This window comes from Rhea americana, unplaced genomic scaffold (assembly GCF_003343005.1).
Source record: "Rhea americana isolate MKP2758 unplaced genomic scaffold, rheAme1 scaffold_67, whole genome shotgun sequence".
Taxonomy (NCBI): Eukaryota; Metazoa; Chordata; class Aves; order Rheiformes; family Rheidae; genus Rhea; species Rhea americana.
This window is the reverse complement of record NW_028186834.1, coordinates 1,887,015-1,912,792: the sequence shown is the minus strand read 5'-3', so window position 1 is coordinate 1,912,792 and position 25,778 is coordinate 1,887,015. Positions and strand designations below refer to the sequence as shown.

Genomic DNA, 25,778 nt, shown 5'->3' with positions numbered 1-25,778 from the left:
AAAATGATGTCAAGAAAAATTTACCTATAGCTCTCTTCTCTCCAGTAGCCCCCTTCTGTCCCATTAGAGAAAGAATTTAGAAATATCTATTCTCTTACGCAACAGCCCCCCAATTTTTTTTTTTAATTAGTAGACCTCTTTAAGCAAAGGACAATCATGATCCAATGTCATTATTCCATTATGTTTTTGACCACAAATTAGAAAAATATGAGATGTCTTCTTAACATGAAAATGTCGTTGTCCAAGGTATTTTCTTTTTTTGCTCACAAGGCAAGAAATACCTCTGGGTTCCTGTTAYGCACTAAAACAGAAACTGGTCTCAAAATATTCTTTTTAGGTTTTTCATAGAGTCTAGAGAACGTTCTCAGTTTAATTGCTGCTATCTAACTACTTGCAGTACAGACATAAAAGAAAAACTTTCCTAATATCCTTAAATGAGGTTTAAAAAGGATTGATGTAAAGATACCACCAGGAGATTTCCCAAGTATAGGAAAAAACATGAGTATCCCTACTATTACGAGAAAGAAAACATTCAGAGAACCACTACGATACTAGCTCTTCAGAGAAAAAAATACTGTAAAGTTTTCACTAAAATTTTCTTGATGTCTGCTTTCTACAACTCTCAATGGTGTGACATACAAAATTAAAAATATTTGCCAAATTAAATATTGAATGGGCATAGAAAAATATAAGACAAAAATTCTYAGTAAACACTAAACTATGGTGGAATGCCATAAACAACATCAAGACAAATCAGATCAGCTAACGCTTGAAATTTGGGCTTAATTATTGATGCAATAAGTAGTGTATGAACTGAATAGGCTGTTGCAGTGAGGAAAACAATAAAAAGATAATACATAGGAGGATGCTGGTTATTTAAATAGTCATAATTTGGAAATGAAAAAATCAGGAGACAGTTGAAACACTTTGCTAAGGTGCAGATTTCCTTGTTAAGGCAAGGAAGTAGTTGCTGGTCTTGAAAAAGGCTAGTTCCACTTTCCTCCCTGCTACCCTCCCTCCCTACGTGTCACCAACAGTGATTGAGGCAGCTGAAAACAAATCCAAGATAGTAAAACCCCACCRCCGCCACCACAAATTCCATTAAATCAGGCCCACCAACAACAAACCACTAAAACTCCATTCATTTTTAGTTTGTTGCCAGAACATCTCCCTGACTTATTGGGCTGCCCAGCCACTGGCGATGATTCAAGCAACTGAGCGGAAATGACTAAGAGACAAAAGGCAGGTCTTCTGGCAGCAGGTCACCCAAAACCTAGATCCCACAAAGCCAATCACCAATCTAGAGGATAAAACATGTGAGAAATGAGGAGGAAAATAGATAGGCAGAACATTTTAGGGGTTTGTTTTCCGATTTAAACACCTCCATCTCAACCCTGGAAATGATTAAAGCCAAAAAACAGAGTTTGGAGGGAAAATGAAAGGTGGTGTTTTCCCTGCTCCAGGAAAGAAAAGTAATATTTTTAGAACTTTAGATTTACAAAAAGTTCTAAGCTGTATTTCAGTCCTTTAAAAATAGAATGGCTTTACTTCAAACATGCTCCACAATACAAATATATGCACAGCATTTGTAATAATCTCTAGTATTCATATGTAACTCTTCTTTCTGTAAATACAGTCATGATACTGATGCTTTCTTTTATCAGCATTTTCTTCTTATTTTAGAGATTWATCAACAGGTGCAAAGTGTATGTTACTATACAACCCTTCCTCTGCTGCCAGGCCTATTGCCATTATGATTTAAATATATATTATTTATTTCAGAATAAATATGTCTTGCAGAACTTTTTATTGCCGATCAATTATACATAACTTTGCTGTTAAAAAAAAAAAAAAAGCTATTGTAGATATTTCACATTTTCCCAAGCTTTCCTTCTCCACTCCCCTGAAGGCTTTTGTTTTCTCCAGTTTCCAGAAATTTCACATTCTGCTCTTATCTACAATCATTAAGGAATTTTTATACTAGAAGAAATACTTTATTCTCAGTAATCTCTCTCTTCCTCCCTCCCCCTCCAGTGTATGAAGAAACTTGCTCAGATTAGAATTGGAAGACCACATAAATTTCCAAACATTACTACTTTTTCAGTAAGGTTTTGTACTTATGATACATGAACATTATACTCCATTAAAAAAAAAAAAAAAAAAAAAGTTTCCACTATGGGGAGAAATGATGAACTAAAATTTCCCTAATCTGAAAGGAGTTATTACTTTTCAAACCTATGAAAGATGCGATACACCTGAGTGCTGTGCTGGCATACAGAGACCTCGATAGGCTGGAGAGTTGGGCAGAGAGGAACCTCATGAGGTTCAACAAGGGCAAGTGCAGAGTCCTGCACCTAGGGAAAAATAACCCTAGGCACCAGTACAAGCTGGGGGCTGACCTGCTGGAGAGCAGCTCTGCAGAGAAGGACCTGGGAGTGCTGGTGGATGACAGGTTGACCATGAGCCAGCAATGTGCCTTGTGGCCAAGAAGGCCAATGGTCTCCTGGGGTGCATCAGGAAGAGTGTTGCCAGCAGGTGGAGGGAGGTGATCCTGCCCCTCTACTCAGCCCTGTGAGGCCTCATCTGGAGTCCTGTGTCCAGTTCTGGGYTCCCCAGGACAAGAGAGACATGCAGCTACTGGAGAGAGTCCAGTGCAGGGCTATGAAGATGATCAGAGGGCTGGAGCACCTGCCCTATGAGGAACGGCTGCGAGAGCTGTGCCTCTTCAGCCTGGGGAAGGGAAGACTGAGGGGGGATCTGATCAATGTGTACAAGTACCTGAAGGGAGGGTGTCAGGGGGATGGGGCCAAACTCTTTTCAGTTCCATGTGACAGGACAAGAGGCAATGGGCAGAAATTGAAGCACAGGAAGTTCCACCTGATCGTGAGGGGGAATTCTTCCCTGTGAGAGTGATGGAGCACTGGACCAGGTTGCCCAGAGAGGTTGTGGAGTCTCCTTCTCTGGAGATCTTCAAGGCCTGCCTGGATGCAACCCTGTCTGACATGCTCTAGGCGACTGTGCTGAGCAGGGGGGTTGGACTAGCTGATCTCCAGAGGTCCCTTCCAACCTTACTGATTCTACGATTCTATGAATTTCACTGTTAATCCTCTGTCAGTGCATTTAAGAAAATTCATCTTCAGAAGACATACCTGTTTAAAATTCATCTCCTTGGTCCAATAATATTTCTTAATGCATTAAAAGTATCTACTTACACAGTTACAAAAGTGCTAAAAAATCAACTGAGTTAACCTTTTAAAGATTTTATAGTATAGGAGATTTAACCTATGTAGATACAATTAAAAGCAACCTATGAAGTTTTATCACAGGCTGTTTATGTCAGGTTTCGTTTTTTTCCCACTTAGCCTTCAAAATACCTAGTGAATATCACAGGAATTATGGTCCTTCATTGTGGACCTTCCGATGCATATCATTCAAACAAAAAAAGGTCACACTTAAATAACGTGCGTTAAGCTAACAAGAATAGTGTTGAAAGAACAGAAACATCACTTACCTCATCAGCAATCATACACCTAAATAAATAAAAAGAAAAAAAAAATCAGCAGAAATTTGTAAATAGAATAGATAAACCAATACTTATAAATAGTTTTACCAAAGATTTAAGTAATGGATTTATTGAATTAATGAAAGAAAAAAAGGTATATTTCATTTCACTACAATACCTTTGAAATCAACTAAAAATGTAATTCAGGTAGGAATGTAAAAATAAGTGTAGCAATTATTCTGAAAGTATCCTCAATTTATTTGTATTAATGAAAAAACTTACACTGTAAAAGTGAATTGCTACTTCGGTCTAGGGCTGTATTAAATATAGTCTTGAGAGACAATTCAATGGAAAAAGTATATCTTCAATTTTATTGTCTTTCAGAAATGGTTAAGTGGTATTTTTGTTGGTTTGTGATTAAGGATGATATATATGACAGAACCATTTTTAAACAACTGCTTTCCACACCTTTCTCATTTGTTTTGGAATAAAATGGACTCTCCATATAAATTCCTCCAGCTAGTGTATTAGAAAATGAACTTTAGCTAATATGACTTCATGTAAAGACAATAATGACTTCAAGTCCACGATCAAAACTAATCCTGTTCAGTATATGTACATTTTCTAAACATCAGATGCCGCCTCCGATACAAAATCCTTACAGGTATTTTAAGTTATGCCTTCCTATGCACACTCTAACTCAAATAGGTCTATGGAACTTAAATGCTTCTAGCCCACACAAACTTCCTCATCAAATCTTTGAGACAGAATGAAGGACAAAGGGAATTACTTGACAGACACTTAGCTACGTCATTGAATGCATGGTGCTTTTATAGTGTCTGAAGAATTACAAGAGTTTCTTCTGCCTCATATAATAAGCAGACAAAACATATACATACACAATTTTTTTTGTTTGCTTACACACAAATTCAGAGGAAGACTCTGGAATCCAAGCAAAGACTGAATGTAAGGAAAAAAAAAAAAAGAGTGGACACAATCTGTCCCCTTAAGTCATGCAGCAAATGATGACTTAAAGTGACTTTTTTCCCCTGTAGCCACCCTAGACAGCATGGAACTACAGATTTACCAAGTATTTTCTGATGAGAATTAATGATGGGATTTCCAAGGCAAGGCCTGGGACAAGTACTAAGTATGAATTTCTGTACCTTCCTAAGAATTGTCAAGAATTCAATAGTCATATCTCACTAGGTTTCAGTTAAGCAGCAATCAAATGAATCCTCCAGCTCTTAAGTAAACTAGAAACTTTTTCAAGCACTGTACATTTTCCCAAGTTTTCCAAAAAAGTAAACAGGAAAAATAACTCCCACCATTTGGTATCACAGTACCACACAAAGGACATGGGCTTAGTCAAACCATTCAGAAACAAGGCCCTGACTGGGTTGCTTGAACTAAATGATAGCAGTAATCGAGTGTCAGCTCTATGCAGTGCATCTCTTTGGTCAACGCTTTATAAATATTCACTGACAGAAAAGCAGTTAAGTCTCATAAATTCTGAGATATTTCAAGCTCTGAAAGGGAATAAGCTTCACAGGCCACCATTCCTCTCCTTATTTTCCCCCTAAGCTAAGTGGCCTTTTAACTTCTTATCCCTAGTAGCTTTCAATAATGGGCACAAAGCAGGCTTGCCGTATTGCTCTGCAAGATTTCTTATGGTCTGTTCCCAGCCACTGCAATCTTCCAAAGGAAGCTGCTGAAACTTCTCCTACCCCCACTGTCACGTAACTACATATGCATCCACTGCACACCGCAACCCAAATGCGGATGTTCCTTCCCTGAAATAACTGAAAACATCTTCCAGATCTCTGTATCTATAATAAATGTTAACATGCCAAGACATAGCATTTCTATGTTTTGATACTGAAAACTCTTTTAAACAATACTGTACTTAGCGTCAGGTACTCTGAAGTTAATATATATCTACCCAAAATCACCAGAGGTATTTTCTTTCACTAATGATCAATGACCGTAGCAGCACCATCAAGTTACACCTGACAATGCCCAATAATATTCATCTTGTCCAGTGGCCAGAATGGAAACGTCAGTGGCCGAACTTAGCAATCTTAGCAGAAAATATACACTGGCACTTTTCAGACATGACTTGCAAGATGTTTGATATTCTCAGGAATATGGTATACTGCTGTGCAATGGCCAATTCAACCTGGCAGCGCGGGATTTAACATCACAATCTTTCCTTCAACCATCTAACATAAAATATATTTTAATTACTTTTCATAATTTAAGGATTTTTTTAAATATATATTTAAACAAATTATGCACTTGTAATAGTTTTGGAATGTCCACCTGTCTGTTTCCTGCATTTTAATTGGGCATATTTATTGTTTTTTAAGACATTTTTATTTCACTTGTGGCAGAAATGTATGGATGAAAATAAAGAAAGAAAACAGATCCCCCCAACCTGTACAGACTTACAAAGGAAAGAAAGACAGAAAGACAATTATTTTTAGTGGCAACTTATGTCTGTGGAGCCATGACGTCTGTAGCTTGCAGCTGAGCAAAGACAGTTGCAGACAACTAATGCACAGTTCCAATTTTAAAATAATGTTAGTTTTTGCTCACTTCAAAGAATGATTTTTTTTTGATTGATACCTACTGTTAATTGCTTGAACTGAATTTTACAGAAGTCTTCCCTCTTGTAGACTCTTTTGGAGGCCACCTGTTTTCAGTACATTAATCATGTTTTTGAAAAGACAGTTTGAAGTCTAAAACTAATTGGAATGTTTAACAAATCAATGCTGCCATTTTTTCAAAAACACTCAATGCAAAAGCAGAAAATGAGTATGGCCATAGCAACCAGCTACAGAGCAGAGGCATCTCAAGAACAAACTGAAGACATTCTTCAACAATATATTTAAAACTAAAGGATATCAGAGCAAATATACAAATATAGCAAAACCTAAAAGCACACTGCATCTGGGTAGCATCTGGTAATAAGGAAATGTGGTAAAGAGAACAGGAATACAAGTGCTCCTTGCCAACTCGTGCTGACAAATACAGCAATTCTCAGCACATCAAGTTATATTTTACTGTAATTGTACAAATAATGAAGGTTAATAATGCCATTTTAGACACAGGCATTTTTATATACTTTCAATAAATCTGTGATAACAGGAGTCACATATTTTGAGAAATCAAAGTGGGAACATAAGACTCTATTGTATTGCTCTTCAGTGAACACAAATGAATCTTCATTCTTTTAGAATATGCTAAAACAAAGAGGAAATTCAGAATGATTGACAAATTGCTTTAACAGTTACAAGCTGAATAGCAATTAAAATAAAAAGTCTTAAAAACACTTCAACCACAGGAACATATGTCTTTCTATAAAACAAGAATTTTTTGCATTAGTGAACTGTAGCCACTTTAACATCATCAGTACCTGCAGAACAATAAGTAATCTACTTTTTTTGCTCATTCTCAGACTATGCACATAGAATGCTGGTATAGAGCATCTTCTGCTTTTATGCCTATTAATTTTCAGTTAAAAAGTCCAAAGTGAAGTAGCAGAGACAAAGTTGCTGGCTTTTAAATGCTTATAGAAACTTATTTTGTTGCTGTTAAACAAATGGAAGCACAAACTGCCATCATTTATCCATAACACAACCACTCCTGAAAGATACTGATGAAGAAGTGATTAATAGTTTTCCTTCAGCAGCTCTACAGTACAAGAACAAATAAATAGAGATTCCATGGTAACATCCGTGCACTTAAAATATAGTTAAATGATTAAGGACTGCAACAGGTTGAATTTTCATCAATATTCTAAACTCCAGCATAATCAAATATGTAAAGTTGTTATACACACTTTTTACAGATTGTTCACTAGTTAATTCAGTTTTTGTTGTGTATAGATCTATTCACACCATCCTGAAAGAGCACAACTGCCCACAGTGCATCCAAAAATAATAATTTACCCACATTCTGGCCATTAATATTTTTAACCAAAGAGCATTACCGCTATTTTCTAAATGTAAGAACTAATTAAAAAAAAAAAAAAGTCTTAAGTTAATGGAAACTTACCTAGTTCCCCATCCACACTTCTCCAGGCCAGTGCTACCTGAACAATGGACACGGATCTCTGCACATTTAGTTTATTTAAAGACATCATCACTTTTCAAAGGAGAAATATGGATAGCACTATACAAAATACTGATGAAATGTCATCCAAAATGCTGCATACAGTTGTGATTATTCATGTCCAAAGAAGATGAATCCAAACCAGAAGAGATGCAAAAAAAAGAACTACTGGAAACATTAAGTGGCTATAGAGCCCACCACAGGAAAAAAAATACCAGGAAAGAGAGGCCTGCTTTATCTTTGAAAATAAAAATTGAAATGGCATGATTATTCCTCTTTCACCTCTTCTATAAATCCATGAAATTGGTAAATTCCAGGGAAAGAAAGTACTAGTAAGCTAACAATGTACACAAATGGCTTGTCCTATTAACACATTTAGGCTGCAATTGGAAGGATGCTCTTAATTATACTAATAAGCTCTAGAAGAGTATCGACAGAATCATGTGGCAAAGACCTATTTCATTACAGGGTGGAACCCCCAGTTTTGTAGGGAATTCTACAACGTGGGTGCTTGCAGAAGCAGAAACATAGAACATCTTTTCCAATTCTATGTTCCCAAATTAACTCTGTAAGCATGAAATACATTGTCACAAAAATATAGTACTTCTACATACAACTTCCATCTTAGGAAGTCTGAATGTCTTTTAAAGTACAATAATTTGAAAACAAATAATTCATTATGGTTCTTACCCATCCATTTCAAGATAATCTGCAGTAAAAATCAAAGGCAGAAGTGGGGAAATTACTTGGAGGAAGTGGGAAACAGCTCACCAAACATGGAATTGGAGACAGTGCAGACTGGGAGCAAAATTTCCCCTTCTTTACCTGAATATAACTAGCCTGCACTGCTTTTGAATCACAAGATTTCTGCTTTTGTTGATATTACCAGAAGATAATATTTATGTGAAAGTATAATGATTTTCATTTTGATCCTTCTTAATGAATTATGCTGCAAACGTTTATGGCTTTACAGTGTTAYTTTGCTATTTAGTTAAGTATTAATCCTCTTCTCCCACACAGTGCTGAAATAGGTTTGTCATAAATAGTTTAATTTTCCTCCTATATTTGCAACCCATCAATTGTTTTTAGCCAGTTAAACATTGGACAAGACACATCACAGACTGATATGAATCAAGCATGCAGAATTGTTTTTAAAGAGTCAGTTAATTGAATCTGTTAACTCCTCTGTTAGGATACAGTTAGCAGCATGAATCAGTGTTCACACTCAAATTCCCAACACAATGCAGTTTGAAAATTGCTGACTTATGAAAATTAACATTTTATTGATACTTACCTTAATCAAAAGTTTTGACACGATACACAAGATGAGTTTATGATAGAAGTAGCAGTTAATAAAACTAACATAACTGGAAATTGAGGAATTTTTTAATAACTGAAAGCATTTGAGCACTAAACCTCTAATTTTCACAGTTTTAGAATAAGAGTATTAAATGTGTCTGCTTAATGTAGCTACAAAATATTACAAGTCCAAGATTTGTCCATTAGACTCAAAGACAATGAAAAATAGGTTATAGTCACATGCTGTATGACTGAAAGGGGAATCATCAAATGTCTCCAGTTTATAATGACAGCAATACCTTCCCTATCATTATAGCTCAAACACACAGAACTCAAGATAGCCAATAGTTACATTAAGCTGTTAGAAAGCTAGTCTCCGCATTTTGCTTTACATAAGCTTTAAAATATGCAATCTCTATTTAAAGTAAACTTCAGTATGTTCTATATAATTGCAGTCAGACAAGCTGCCAACATGAACATAAAGGTTTCATGCTGTCAAAGCAGAAGAAACAGATCTTCAGATACACTTGAAGGGACAAATATGTATTTTTGTTTCACATATTTTGACTGCAGGAAGACAGACTTCTTGTTCTCTGAATCTCTTCAATTAGTCATTTCCTCTCAACTGGTAGTTACTCAATTCGAGCTTCATCATGAATATCCCATCTGTTCATATGACACCTTAATAACAGTTCTATCCAAGAATACGAATCAGAGCTATGATACTCAGTTTCACATCCTGTTATAAGCTCAGCCCACATGGTCAAAAGTTTCAGAAAAGCAGGAAGAATCATTTTAGATGTCTCAGTTATACTTACCTTCAGCAGCAGAGTTCAACCATACAAAGAGCATCACAGTCAATGACAAATTCTTTGAGCTTCTCTCCCATTTCATTTCTAGAGGTTTCCCTTCTTCATAGCGAATTCTGTGACTAGCATTTGAATCTCTGTCCACTTAGCACGGAAATCAGCTATTTTTTCCTAGCAGAAGTATCAGAATCTCAGTGGGATGCATTACATATGCTGCTACAATTTTCCTTGTATTCATAATCCTTCTGCAATTGTAGGGTTAGCAAGAGGCTTCAGATACAGCACTACCTTTAATAGAAGGGAACCATGCAGTCTGATCTCCACTTGGATTTAGAAATCCTCTTATTTGAAGATGCACTATGTATTATTCAAGATGTAGTTTTATGTAAAAGCTAGAAATAAGTTTTCCATTAAAATTCAAACACAAAGAACTAAACAGGAATATTTGCTTGAGAAAGTACCACAGTAAGTGAATATGCATTCAGAGAACAAAAAGCAAGAGCTTGACTGTGTTGGTTCTCCTCAAGTGCACAGAAGTCCAAAAATCTTTCTGTTTACCTCTCCCCAGGCAAAAAGAGAACCAACAAAAGCAGCCAAGGTTATACACAAAATCCACCACTGTGTGTTGAAAGCTTTCTTCTAGATATGAAGAACTTCATAGTTTAAGGGGCCATGTAAATCCAGATGAAGCAGAACCCTGGAGCCAGATATTCAAGAATTAGCACACGACATCAGAACACTTGTAAGGGTGTCAAGTACCAAGCAAAGGCACACTTGCAGATTCTTACTACAGCAAAACTTGGAAATAAACCAGAGCTTAAGAACAAATAAGTAAGTAAAGGAACTAAGAAAGAAAGCTATAACCTAGGACAGCTCCGGTCAGAAAAGTCCTAAGTCTGAAGAGCAGAAAGGATAATTTTCAAGCACTGGAGCACAGAATGTGCTCTTGAACCTGTAGATGCCAAGAATATTGGAATCAGCTTTGTAAAGAAGAAACAGTTACTTTTAAAAATTATGCAGATGAGTTAATTGGAGAAACAGAAGGGAGGTTAGGTTCCTAGGCTAGGCTTGTGTGGTTACATGATATAAAGCCTTACAAAAATAATCTGCACAAGAAAGAAGTTAATACTAAAATAGTCTCATAAAATGAGTTTCAGGGAAAGAACATATGCTTAATGAAAATCATTTTATTTCTGTATGTCCAGAATTCTATTAAGTTTTGCAGTCAGTACTAGACATCTTTCTTATAACTATAGAAATACTTTACAAAAATAAAGAATCTGTCTCAGTTAAACAGTTCTGTTTCCTTACACATCAAGGATTAAAATTTTATTGGATATAGCAATCCAATACAATTACTGCTTGTTTCTGAAGATAAATTAACTCTGATTTCTGATAACAACAGTTATTTACCCAGGAAAAAATGGTAAGAGCTGCAGGTAACTTTTCCATGTATTTTTCAGAAAGATTGTCGAAGGAGTAGCATTTGATTTCTTAAAGCATTGAAGAATTTTATTACAACTCAAAAAATTTATGTTGTTTTTGCAAAAGCAGTCTTCGGAACATGTTGTACAGAGGAAGCACACATCTTTCTTTCACTAGTGTGGGTGTCCTGATATTCTTGGGATTCTCACCTACTCATGTGAGTCAGTTTTATATAACACTACAACATATAATTTTCCTCCTACTCACAAGCCAACACTTTAGCACTAATGTCTTAACCATGGGTTATTTAAGGAATCTGAACTTAGTACATTTTTATATAAAACTGCGCAAGCAACCATTACATTTGTGTGTCAGTAATCACAGCACAGAGTCCTAAAACTAGAACAGAGAGATGACTTCCTTGCAAAAATAGTCAAGATTGCTTCTCCCGAAACACAGTCCCCAAAGATTTAAGCTAGATGATACCCTTGCTGTTTTGAACAGGTGTTCAAAACAAACAAAACTCCCCCTAAAGCTAATGCATGTAAGATGCACTAAATTGCCACATCTACAGTGTTATTAATTGTCTAAAGGAATATAGAGGAGAATGGTTATGCTAAGTCTTATGCTCTTCTCCAACACTCCTTGACTTGTAACTGAAGAAAACATCTAAAACACCCCATGTTTATTAAGAGTTCAAAGGTATGAGAGCATATTAGCCAACATATTCTCATATTTCAGCAAGGACAAGTACATGTGGACTACAAGTACATGTGGACTAACATATATCAAAGTAGTTAAGTTGAAGGTTAAGCTCAGAGACTATGATAGATTTTTAGACTATATTAATTGGACAGCGTTAACTGATAAAAATTCTAATCAAGACAGCACCTAATAGTCATAACAGATGCTCTTTACCCACTCAGTCCTTGGCTTCAGAGATGGAACAGTTCACCAACTAACTCTGCACAATAAAAACTGACGTTAGTCAACTGGAGTAGTTGGAGCAACATCAACCAATTCCAAGTACTGACTAACAAGGCTATAACTTTAACCTAGATATCAAGAAGCATGACCAAAATGCCTGTGATCAACGTTAGACTACATATTAATGAAGAGCTACTGACTTTCATTTAAAAATAATTACTTACTTCCTGGCAAACACTGCTTTCCCAAGTGAGCTATTCCTCCAATCTCTTCAGCTCTTCCTCCTTTAAAGTTACCTGAGTCAGAAAATAGAGGAAAAAACTTTCCTAGGAAACTAAATAGTCTCTCCATTTAATAGCTCTTTCTCTTTAATTGTTCCTCCATTTTCAATAGTCCCCAGATTCAGATATCTTTCCTCTTCAGGACCCAAGGCTCTCAGTCCCAGCATTTAGTCTTCTCCTACACCTGGTTCCTTCCCTATACCTTTCAAATACTCCAAACCAACCATCCGCTCAACTTTCGACAGAATATCCCACTTCTCTAACATTTACCTCTGGACTAAGCAGTTCTGCTGATCTTTTCCACTTTGACTTCATCTTGCCTACTGTAACATGTAACCCCTTCTGTTCAGTAGAAAGGCATTATGAAGTATGTGGATTTAAACTGTTTACCTACCTGCCTTTTGGGCAATTTTCTCTTTGTGCTTACGTTCTTCATTTCCTTCCAACTTCCCTTAAGCAAATTAGAATATTTGTTGTACACTTTACATTTGCTAACATYTAAGTAGTCAGCTTCATATACTTAAAACCAGCCACTCAACCAATTTCATTCTGCCTTCTTTCTGATACTTGAGTTAGACATACTGATTTAACATCACGGATTCTCTAGCTGCCAACCTTCACTGCACTACATACTGCACAACTAACACTAAACTAATTTCCCCTTTCTCCATCACTATTGACAATTTATTACTTGAACTGCCTACATTTTCAGTCCTCATCTCACTTGGCTCTTCTTAATTCTATCAGCTCACACCCTACATTTCTGAAGTTTGTATTTTCTTCTATTTTTCTGTTGTTAAAAGTCTACATTTAAGCCAAACTAATTTCTCAGATTACTATCATCGCTCATTTCTGTTCTCTTTCAATCCTTATTTTATCCCCATGCAGTTCTTGTCTTGAACAATATTCCGCATTTATTTTACTGACAACACATTTCTTCTTGTTCCCTCAGAGTTATTTCCCAGTCCCTCCAGCACCACCTCCAAACAAGTTTCCCTGACCATGAAAACACTACAGGATTTGGCTGTCTCTCTTACTTGTTTTTTCCTGCACCTGAACTCCTGAACTTTGTTCTACAAGCGAGCATCTTCATTGAATTACTTCTCTCCCCCCTTTGGCACTTCTCAGATGTGAAATGTACTATCAAACACTGCAAATTAGTTAATTTTTCATAAATTAAAACAAAGGTTTCCCTGTGTAGCTTGCTGGAGATCAGAGATGCAATTAGTAGGAAAAAAAACCAACTTATTTTGAAGTGTATCTCACTTATTAAGGAAAAGAGTGTGTACATTAATATAATGAATTTGCTGTCAATAATGTTCTGTAGACTACTATCCAAAACAACATTAAATAATATAGGCATGTTTTCTAGAGTAAGAAAAGCTTTTAACAAACACATACCTTTTCATTACAACTGATAGCTTTAAATGCCAGATACGAGCTCTGCATATTATTTTACTGCCATCTGTTGCCATTTACCTCCTTATTACTGTACCAAATCTTAATAAACCAAGCCACCATTTATGCGAAACCAAAAATGACACGCTTCAAAACATGTAAGTGTAAAAAGAATGTGTAAAAAGTTAACATATTGCCTCTAAAATTTATGAAGGTATCATTAAAAGAAAAAAAAAGTATTTATGAATCAACACTGGAGGATCTCAGAACCCCTGGCAAATATACCAATAAGTGTTTCAATATTTAAATTGATATCAAAAGAAATTTCAAATTTTTGCCAAACAAATAGGATTTATATTAACAAACTTGTACACATTGAATCTTATGTAAGAAAATGAGGAAAAAAAAAATCATTGCAGGGAATTAGATTATCTCCGTAATACTGTTCTAGCATACTAATAAAATGGAAAAAGCTTATTTCATGAATGGTAAATATCTCCAAGTATTCTTTCTCATCCACAAGCAAGATAGCTAAAACAAATTGTTCTGCCAACATTTCTAGAAAAAAAAAAAATACTATCCATGTGTCTGAAGTCATCCTTCTCTGACACCACTAAGAAAGCAAACAATACTAAATAGTTATGTTGGGCTGACAGTTTTTATTAAGATTTGAAAAAGCAGTTAGTGATTTGTAGATGTCACCCAGTAGCAATGGAGCTAACTTTCAAACATTAGTGCATATTCAGGTGTGTAAATTGGCTACAATATGAAGTATGAAGTCACATGCTTTTTATCAAGAAAGGACATAAATCAAGAATGCAGGCTATTAAGAGATTCAGTTTCCAAGTGAACAGCAACACAAGCTAACAGTAATAATAAAAATCATTAATATGTAAAGAGAGATGCGGGTTTCAGAGAAAAAAAAGACAGAATACAGTCCTTATCAATATAATTTGGCCATTTGCTGATCTATCTCCCTATCTTGGATATGTTGCCCAAACTTCTACCATATTTTCCAATACTGTCAAATTTCCTCCTGTCTATCATCTGGTCATTGGCTGGTGACTTCTCAATATAGTTTAGGCCTTTATTCTCAAGTCAGCGTCTTCCTGCATACTTCATAGATTTTACAAACAAGAATAAAATAGGCCTGAAAAGTACACTTTGTTACTCAGAACTCATGAGCTCAACAAGTAAGACGACATCTTTGTTTTAAGGTTTCAGTTTATGCCTCTCGTAAGAGGTGAAGAAAACCTAATGGCTAAAGAAATGCGGATCTACCCAGGTCTGCCTGACACMCTGTGACTAATAAACAGCTTGCAAAGTGCAACAGAAAGAATTGTTCTCACCTATCCCCCACGACRTATGCTAATAATAAGTGGAAGAACCTAAAAATCTCCTAATCCCTTRTTTAAGAGCTCATGGTCCTGGAAGGGGCAAGTTTGTTCTTTTCAAGAGATATATTAAAAGGATAAATACATATATTTTCAAAAGCAAGCCACAGTTTTCCTGAGAGAAAGCATAAAACAGTTTTCATAGACAGAATGCATGTGCACATATCTTTTCTGCACATTAATATTTGAGATTATAAACAAAAACCAAACACATCCACATTCATAGGCAACTATTCCTAAAGGCACTTTCGAAGAATAATCTAGCAAGGAATAAGCAGCTATACAGTTGTTATATGTTTTCAAGGCACGTAGGTAAAATAGAAAGTATTTTAGTGTATGTAGAATTACAACATCTTGTTGGCTCCAAAATTTACTTTTTAGTTTTAGAAGAGTGTTAGGCAGCATGCATTATTTTAGATGACGCCTTTTTAGCATTTACTGAAAAGACTAGGATCTGTCTCCCTTCCCTGCTGCCTCCCCTTTCCTAACAAAGGAAAAATACAAATCACAAGAGTGTATTTGTCTTACGGTGGTGGAAAACATAGGGAAAGGGGACAGGATTAATAGGTTAATCCCAGCCACATTAGCCAACTCAGAGTGTATATCTTGTTCAAGAAATAATTTTTTTTCTAATAGGAAGTCTTTCTTTGATCCTGGAGACTTTTCTAACCTAAGATAATATTTTTTGGATCTATTCAGCCAACAATAGAGCACTTCTTCTACAGCAGCTTCTTGCCACTATGGCAAAGTATGGATTAAGTGATGACTGAAGAAAGAAGAGCTCAAATCCACATATTGGTTACTTCAAGTCCTTTGTTTATGTATTTTTAAAACTCAGAAAGAGACTTCTATGGAAAAGTAGCAGACCTTGCTAAAATATAGCAGGGGGAACACTCTTTTGAAAGAAAACTTAAATCATCAAGAAGCACACAAAGGGGAGATTTAGGTGAGCCAAGTACAGACAGATCAATAATAAGTCAGCTACAAGCAGTATAGGCTCCCGTTTCTGTTTCAGGACTGAAAGAAAATTAGATCTGCTTGAGCAAGGGACGTATTTAAAAAAAAAACACTACTCTTAAGTCGAACTTAAGTTCGACTTAATAGATTTTACTTTATATGGAAGCTGATAGCATGTATATGATTCCTTGCTTTGACCCAGATAACAAAGAACTTGCTTCATCAGCAGATTAGATCATTTGCAGTCATGGTGAACATACCTTCATACTTAGTCCACATTAGCACCACTAGTGATTACTCAATCTTTTGTTAATGACACTAGCTTTCAAAATTAAAACAAAACAGAACAGAAAACTCAAAATCCTAATGAAAATAACCATACCCTCCTTGAAAGGCAGGCATTAGTCTAGGTATTCAGAAGCTTTTTAGGTATTTGTTGCAGGCTACTGTTATTTCTGAGAAAAAGTGGAGAAAGAAATACCTGATTAAAATTGATCTAGTTAAGCAGTTTCTGGAGCAACATCTATATAGTGTAACAGCTGCAAAGGACTATGCTTTCGAATACAACCACAAATCTACCCTAGTTAACATTAAAGCTGTTATATACACATTTAAATTTCTGTTATTTCTTTATATAAAACAATTGTATATAACTCAACCTCAATGTACCTCAACTGCACATTATACAAGCCTCACTTCCCATTACTAGAAGCAAATCAACTAAGACATGGTAATCTAAGGCTTTGGATTTATAAAATCCAAATTTAGAGAAGGAAATGCAAATTTTATTTTCTCCCGTAAAAAAAAAAAAAGAAAAAGAAAAACCACAAATATTAGCAAACACCTTAGAACCCAAGTATCTTGTTTCGAGCAAGATGATTAAGTCATCAGGAAAAAAAAAATCTTCCTTACACCTAAGCTAAAATCGTTTCATTTGTACCAAATCTGCAACTCAGTAAGTTAGGCTCTTACTCAGCAAAATATTTCCAGCTTCTTGCATATTCTGATTTATTGGGTACTTGTTGAATATCTGCTCTATCAGTTGTTACACTTGCTAACTGAGCACTTATTTAAAATGCACACTGCCAGGCTTCTTCTTCTCTACTGTTGCAGCTCAGTGAATTCCAGAACATCCTGACTACATGCCAGAATTGTACCAAGTTTAAAATAGAACGCTATAAGGCTGCATTGAGATCTGTTAGTCATTCTCTTAACAACTCTACCACATTGTTAAATTAATTCATATTTGCTTCTGTGGTTCTTATTTTAAGAATCCTCTATTAACATGACAAAAAGGATGGTCCTACTGATTTTAACCTTCTCTTAAATGTGATGTTCTTTGATAATACAAGCTCCATTTGCATAATGCACTATTAAAATTTGTTCATTCCCTAGAGAAAAAAGCAAAATAATCCCTTATTTTAAACCACACCGACTTACAGTTTACAAAATTTCTACAATACAGCTCACCCTAAGCATTGCTATTTTGCACAGCTTTTGTAACTGTTCATTGATGTTTTCCTAAAATAATTCTTTTCAGCATATGATACAAAAAGGATTTTACCTGCCACTTCTTTGAAGTGCAAATATGATGCCTTTCTCCTGAAAAGGAAGCAGTTTCTTTCTCAGTTTTTCAGGTAGAAAGGACAATTTAGCATCAACATTTTCAGAAAGAGAAGCATCATGTGTAGGCGTTTCCTCGAATGTACTAGCCATGTTGAGCCTGAAGGAAACAAAAGCAAAAATGGTATCTTAAAAGACAGGTCTGTAGTACATTACAGAACGGTACATTGCTTCATAGAACAATAGCAATCACTCCATCTTGAAAATATGTGATGCCCATGACATAAGTTGGCCTAATACTGACAGCATTGAGAAGGAAAAGGAATTAGATTAATCACTTATTCATTTCTCAAATCTAATTCACTTGGCTTTCCATGGATGCCACATACAGTGAGTTAACAGAAGACTTGTCACAGACTAACACTATTGGAACAACACGTCATAAAACTCTCAATCTCCCCCCCCCCCCCAAAAAAAAGACAATCTCCTTACACTTCATGAATTCTTCCTACTTCCAAAATAGCATAGTTTCATTTGCATTATTAGAGAAATTAAGAACAAATCCAAGTTGCAAAAAGGAGCCTGCCTTAATTCAGAGAAGCAAAACCAAGTTTTTAAGTGCTCTTTATATTCAATAAAATCTTAATAACTGCTCAGTAACAACAGAGTTTGAGAGTCAATTGAAAAGTTAATTCCAGAAGACACCATTGATGGAAGGGAGTAGGGGAGAATGCTGACTTCTACACGAAAAATATATCATTAAGATCATAAAAGCAAGCTAGTGAGACCTTGACATCAGATGCATTTAATAGTGCTTTTTCAATGTATTTTTCTGACAATGCCCTTGAAAATGTAATCTTTTGTTTTTCTAAAGTTAATTTTTTTTCATCTTCAGGTTTGTCTGACATTAACAGAAATCAAGTGGACCTCATCAGCACAAGGAGTATTGCTTGGCTGGACACAAGAAATCTACTTAAAATGGCACATACAGGCAAACTTCCAAGATACCTACAACATGAGAAAAGCTTGGGAATCTTTATGAGTTGAAAGCTATTTTCCCTATAAGCTGCAAGGTCAGTTTGAGGGCTGGTTTCATGAAGTATCAGATCTTGAGAAGTCTCTCTAGAAGACATAAATTAATGCAGATGATGAAGAAAGAGCCTACAAACTAGTATCAACAAAATGTCATAACTATTCCGGGATAAAGATGTCAGCCTGCTTCACTTCCTCAACAGAATGAAATGGCTATTTTAGAAAGTTCCCTATTCATAGATCAAAGCTACTTGTCATTACAGTTTTTTTAAGAGATTAAAATATCACTCCTTTTAATAAACATTTTCCAGACAAACTACAGGAAAAAAGGTCATTTGATCTTTTGATGATAGAAAGCAGTCCTCTAAAATTCCTAATTCTAACAATAAACCTAGGAGAAAAGGGCATAACCCACCCCTCCCCAAAAAGACTTTTTTTTTAAAAAAAAAACCTTTATTTCCTTCAGAAAGGAACAAAATCTTAAACCACAGAATAAATGAATGAAAATTTTCGTGGTGTGCATCAGACTAAAAGTTTGGATTCTTCATTTGCTTTTATCTAGGTGGACAGAGTCAAAGGAGAAATACTAACTTTCATTCTCTTACAATTTTCATAAGCGTAAAAATAGGTTAGAGTTCAGTAGCAGTGCACCATCTAAAGATGAAAAAAGCAACAAAATACTCTCTTGCAGCCAAAGTTATACTACTTACAATTACAGTTTATAAAGGAATATCCCTTTTGGAATATTCCTTTATATTCTGAGGGTTATATTGGTTTGGGAGGGAGAAAAAACAAAGAAAGAAAAAACACAAGAACAAACAACAGTTAAACCCATAACCCTTTACAGAAGTTGTCTATAACTTGGTGAACAGAACTAGCTATAACTGCACTGTTGCAGTTACAATGCAACAGGTTAATATTGCTTTAATATAGATCCTAATTTGAAACAACCTGGGCTTTGTCCTAGGGCAAATAGTCAAAAATCTGTTGAAATTTCCTGGCCTATTACAGACTCTCTCCATGGTGCTTATCCAGGTAGTAGCTCTGCCAAAACAGGATGCCACATGGAGACTCTGGCCATGGTGCTGCAAGATACAAACCCAGTAATCCAGGAGTTGGATTCAGTGATGTGTGTGCATGTAAAAAGGCTACTGACAGTAAGAAAACTAGTGGGTTACCTGAGTTCTGTCTTGTTTGCTATTTATCCTTTCACAGGTGCCACCAGCCAAACTAATTACATTCATATATATAAAAGTAGTCTTTTGCTTATACAATGAATTACAGGAATACTGCCAAGATATGAATTGCATATTAGAGAACTAGAAGGAAAATGCTGTAGACCAGCGTCATGGTTAAGCTCCAGGAGATTGCCATGGATAAGGTATTCAACAGAATAACACTTCAGAACTTCTCTGCATACATTTTTGGGACTCTATCATCACTTCTGCAATGAGGTGCTATGGAACCACAACAGTTTTCATGTACCTTTCTGCTGAGAATAGAAACAATCCCAGACATTTGATTCTGAATTTAAGATGTCAAGCAGCACAAAGGCTGAGGCTTAAGAGTGGTATTTACCAGTCCTATGGATTTGGTTCTCTTCTGTATCAGATACACACAAAGACCTATGTATGAACATAGTTTCCACATCCTGGCCTCCGAAGTATGTAACTGAAAGGCCTGGAACACCTGATTTTAATCAGTGCATGAGTGCTAGTGATTTGGATTTGACTTTATGGCTGGAGACAGAGGCTGCTGTTGTGCCTCCAATAGCATTATAAAGACACAGAAAGCCCAGGTCTCAGTAAGTAACATGTATAGCATTATTAACAGAAAGACTTGTTTCTTTCTGCTGTCGGTGTCTTTTGTGCTGTTGTCTTTCTTTCATCCTTTCTATCCTGTTTGCACGCCAGGTTTTAACCTCATGAGACAAGCCCAGTGCTGCTAAATCTACATGCAAAACAGATTTCTGACAAAAAGCTTCCCAGAATACAACCTCTACTAAGCTGAACAGGGATATCTTTAATGTTGACGCAAGAGCCAATTAGGGGAAAAGGAAATATGGATTTCTTTTGCAAACTAGACTACTATTGCATGATCCAAGTATAATTCCACTCTTGGCAGTGGTTTTTATAAGTGGACTCTCTCTCATATCTTTAAAGAATTAATGTTCTTGTACCTTAGGCCCACAGAATACTTAACAACAGATAAAAGTATTGTGATCAGTATCAAGGCTCTTTATATCCACCACTGAATTTCACTTTATGGAGGCTTGCTCCATAAAGTTCTGGTAAAGACTTACTTCATTTCTCAGCTGAGCAAACAAAAACACTTCAGCTCAAACAGCGGAGAAAGCAATATTAACCACTGCAAGTGTTCCACCACAGTATTTTTCAGAGTATTTTTCTTCCTTTAGAAGTTCAGTAAGGTTCTTTTAGACTGGTCGTAAAAGCAAACACTAAACACTTCTCTAGAGCCAACCTTAAACAAGTACGTTGGAGCACTAGCTGATCTAACAAATTCATTCAACACTCAGTTCAGTGATTCACCCCTAGAGAAAAATGACTCACTTTCTGTGATGATTTCCCATTCTATAAAACCAGAGAAAATAATATACTTCTGATCAGCTTGCTATATAGCTCATTGTGACAATATGAAAACGGGATGTTAGCATAAATAACATTTTGTTGAATAAGATAATGATGAAATTCTTTTGACTGAAACATTGAATAAAAACATGCAGTATTGAAAACTTAAGTTTGAATGAAAGGTAACACATGATTCATCGGAATATAACAATACTATCATTAAAACATGCTTCTGGATTATATTCATTAATTAAGTAAAAACTAACTTTGCAGATTATTTTAAAAGTAGCAACAACATGTAGAAAGCACTAACTACTAAATATGGACAAGGTTTTGTTTTCTCTATTTGAACAATTTAAAAATGATCAGTCTGCACGTACTGAATACTGACTACTATAAAAAAATACATGCAATGTCCAGTGAGAGCATGGGACAAGGGAGCAACATGAATTGTATATTACTAAACATTTCATGGATCGGGCTTTGGAACTACAAAGTAGCATACAGCATCAGCTAACTCAAATATTCTCATAACTACAGTCTCTTCCACTCCTTTCCACTTGCTTTATCTAAGCTATTATCATAGCTTCGACTAACTTTTGAAGCAGGACTTAGTCTTTCTGCGCATGCATAACTTACACTCTGCTGCCCGATTACTATGGAGTCCACAGCAAGTAAAAAAATTCCTCAAGTAAAAATCCTTGATGCTCAAGATACAATTGCCTGAGAACGATTGCTTCAAAATACAATTCTAAGAAGTTATCTAACTAAAATGTACTTAAGAAAAAAAGCAAGCAGTGTTATACAGTTCTTCCCCCAAACTTTTTTTTCAAGTTACTATATAAATACAAACCTCATTCTCAGTCTAACTTCACRCCTGAAGAATTATTTTATAATATCATATGCTGCAGAATCACTATTACTATTGAAGATATATTGACCCTATGAAAGATGTATTTTGGGCATATGGAGAATGAGAGAATAAATAGCAAGGAAACAATGCAGAGCGAGAATGGATTTTAACAAGCTTTCTTTTATTGATTTGTTAAAGTAATAATTACATTGAAAAAAAACACACACAAACACACAATGCCTTATCTGTGTATAGTTACTTTTGTAGTGGTAGTCAAGGAAAATGCAACTTACAGATTTTGCTTCAGTGTTTTCCGTGTTTCAGTATCATTTATGTTTGCTTTGAGACAGATCAATTGTGTACACCAATGTGGGTAACTTTAATTAAATAAAAATAGGGTTTTTTAAATTTAGTCCACAACAGAAGCATTAGTTTATTCCGAAAGAAGACAGACTAGTATGCGCTGCTGTTCTACCCTCTGTAGATTCAGAAGCCCTAAAGAGACTAAAAGTCTTCATTTGCTTGTGTTCTTAACATGTTGTAGTATGTATTTTGCCAATCATCCAATATCATGAGATCACAAGCACTGAGACATGAGTTTTCTTAAATAAATAGTGATGGAGAAATAGCAACTGGAGAGTAAACTTTTCACTCAGAGGGTTCAGTGAGTGAACAGCTACAGAAATATTCTTTAATGAAAGAAAAGCTCTACACAGACACCCTAACCAAAAAAAAATCAAAATAAATTACAAACTATACGGTATTTTCCCTCAAGTATTTTAAAGGAGATCAAGGATAAAATAGCTGAATTACTAACAGTACTAACTGCTCATCTAAAGTTGCTTTGGTGCTTCAGAACTGGAAAGTGGTAAATGTGATGCCAACTTTTAAAAACAAGAACAGGGAAGATTCGTGGCTCTATAGATCCACAAGCATGACTCACTTATAGGGACATAAATTAGTAAAAATAATGAAGTACATAATTTGTGAACAGCAGGATAAATGTGTTTACAAGGAGGGAGTCAACATGGTTTTTGTGAAGGTAAATACTACCTTTTGCACCTATTGAATTTTCCTTGACTACCACTACAAGATGTGGTCTACATGAGCAAGCATGCAGATAAGCTGTTTGATGCAGCCCAGTTTCCACTATTTTTCAAAATTAAGCATAGAATAAGCTCTCTTAATATGTTTGTACAGTAGTTATAGCTTCCAGGAAGGCTTCTGACAAAGTCCATCAATGTAAACTTTTAAGGAACCTGAGTAGTCACTGGGAAAAAAGGCAAAGCCATTGCAGAGACAAACCGTTCTTTAAAAAAATCCTAGCAAGCAGACAGTTCTCACATGAGAGAAAACACATCAGCCCTATTTCAAAGCAATGTGCTCATAAGTGACCCGGAAAAGGAAGTAAGCACTAAGGAATAAGGATAGTAAAAATACTAGTAAAAACAAAGGAGAATGAAAGAAAAAAATGCATTGCTGTTCCTGCACTGCATTTTACTATACACACTCATCATTCCCCCAGAACCAGAGCTACATATTAACATTCAACATGTCAAAGATGTTACTCCTGATAGTACATTTATTAGAAAGCTGGGTCCAATATTGACAAGAACTTCAAGAAAAGGCTTTATATTTTGCTACAGTTGCTTGTCATCACAAGCTGATATCGTAATATAAACCTCGTCATTTATGTCATGCACCATAAGTACAGCCTTCTAGTTGCAGCTCAGTAGCACAGGCTTGAAATAACTGAGTATTTTCATCAAGAATTTGCATCATAAGTGTCCTCTTGACAGTCCTGGCTGCTCCATGAGTGAATATTAAAAAAAACTTGAGAGAGAATTCAAGGCTCAACCACCCCCCCAAACAACAAAAAAGCCTTAACTGATTGATTCACTATCCACTTTGCCCATCCATGAAATCGCAACCAAACTGAAGAGCCAATCATAACAGTAAAAGAGAGCATAAAAAAAAAAGTCAGAAGAAAAAACAATCAGAACAAAAGATACCATAAAGCTATGGTAGCACACAAGTTTTTTCCCACGGTGCAATGCACGGGGCACAAGGCAATCAGAAACTTTAATACGTACTTAAGGGCATAAGTTTTTGACTTACACACCTCACTGCATACAACAGCGTTCTGTATCAACACAGCTATCCAGGCAGGCGCTGCGATGACCCAGCGGCAGCGTTAGCAGTTAGAGGCAAGGAAACCTGGCGGCACTTTCTGGAACAAACATGAGCTGCAGAGAACAAGAGGCACCTGGAAGCTCGTCCTCTTACAAGGAGCAAGTCACGCCTGGGGCCTCCACCGTGGCCGCTCGCAGCCCCCTATCCCGCCGCCTCGCGGCGGCACGCAGCTCGCCCACCGGCGGGGAGCTTCAAAGCGCAGGGCCCGGGGGGAAGCCGCCGCCGCCGCCGCCTGCCCCACAACCGCTCACAGCTCCAACCGTCACCGCGCGCCTTCGCGGGCTCCGCGCTCAAACCGCCGCCGGCCGGAAGTGACGTCACGAGAGAAGGGGGGAGTGTTGCACGCGCGCTTGCACGCGCGTTTCCCGCCGCCGGCCGTCGCTCGCGCGCGCGGCGCTTCCGGGAGCAAGGACCGTTTTTTTCCCTCTCCTGTTTTCTCCCCCTCCCCCCTTTCTCTCCGGGGAGCGAATTAAACGGCTGGTTGCTGCCTGGTGGTGCCCTGTACCGGCCTCCGCTTTGCTCCGGTGGTGCCGCTGACGAGAGGGCGTGCGGGGGAGGGAGGAATGAAGGAGACTGAGGGGGCGGTAAGGGGAAAGAAAAGCAGCGCGGAGGCTCGGCTTGGCACGGGTACCTGAGAGAGCGCAGGCTGCTTTCCGGGAGGGAAGGGTTGGTCGGGAGGAGCGCGCGACAGAAGCCGAGAACGTAGTTCGGGGTCGGGCTGAGCGAGGGGCCGTGAGAAGGGGCTGCGGGTTGCCGGCAGAGAGTGGCTGAGGGCAGGAGCCGGAACGACGACTCCGGAGAGCGGGGAAGGCAAGCCGGGACTACAGCACCCAGGCTGCCCCGCGCCCGCCCTCCCGCCCGCGCGGGGGTCCCGGCGGATTTGGGGGTTCACGGGGCACTCGCGGTCGGGGAAGGGGTGTGCTGCAGGGCTATGTCTCTCCTTGGGCACTTCACAGTCCGGYGGGGGTTAGCGCGCGCCCCGCAGGCGGAGGGCAGAGGAAGAGGTGACGACCAGGCTGTCATTAGGCGCGGGAGCCGTCCGTCTGCGCGGCGCCGTGCCGCTAATGGTGGTCGGGCGCTCGCAGCGGCAGGCGCCGGTGTGCGGATCTCGCTTCCAAGGCGCTTTCCTGTTGGTGAGCGCTGCTGTCTGTCAGCGCGGCGCGGCTCGGCGATTGGTCGCCGTCTTCTGGGCGGGCCCGCCTCGGCGCCCAGAGGCACCATTCAACGGCGGCGCCGAGGGGGGGGCGGGCGCCGCGCCGCTGACTGGCTGGCGTGGCCGTCGTTCAATGGCAATCTGCGCGTCCATTGGCGGCCGCGGGGCGGGCGGGCGGACCTYTCTCCGCGCCGCGGCGGCAGGAGGAGCGCGAGCGGCTGTCGGGGCTGGCGATGGGGTTAACCGCCCCTCGTGCGTGAGGCCGCCGGCCGCGCTGCCGCCGCGGTG

At 37.7% G+C, this 25,778-nt stretch overlaps 1 protein-coding gene and 1 long non-coding RNA gene across 7 annotated transcripts in view; one reads left to right on the top strand and one right to left on the bottom strand.

The window, feature by feature from the left end:
* The window catches only part of ZRANB3 (zinc finger RANBP2-type containing 3), a 52,605-nt gene extending 27,201 nt beyond the window's left edge, over positions 1-25,404 (bottom strand). For 4 of the 6 annotated variants that reach the window (XM_085320949.1, XM_085320952.1, XM_085320953.1 and 1 more), the window contains exons 1-3: positions 24,267-24,595; positions 17,673-17,831; positions 3,512-3,530 (exon numbers count right to left, since the gene is read on the bottom strand). In XM_085320949.1, the coding sequence (XP_085177075.1) occupies positions 3,512-3,530; positions 17,673-17,824 (171 nt within the window). In that variant the 5' untranslated portion in view covers positions 17,825-17,831; positions 24,267-24,595. Of the gene's footprint in view, positions 1-3,511; positions 3,531-17,672; positions 17,832-24,266; positions 24,596-24,968 lie in introns of those variants that run through there. The other 2 variants (XM_085320950.1, XM_085320951.1) reach the window with 2 other exon arrangements.
* A 257-nt stretch (positions 25,405-25,661) lies between these two features.
* Positions 25,662-25,778, top strand: part of LOC146586643 (uncharacterized) — a 30,104-nt gene continuing 29,987 nt past the window's right edge. Inside the window, exon 1 of the long non-coding RNA XR_014897787.1 lies at positions 25,662-25,775. This is a non-coding gene — a long non-coding RNA (uncharacterized LOC146586643). The remainder of the gene's footprint in view (positions 25,776-25,778) is intronic.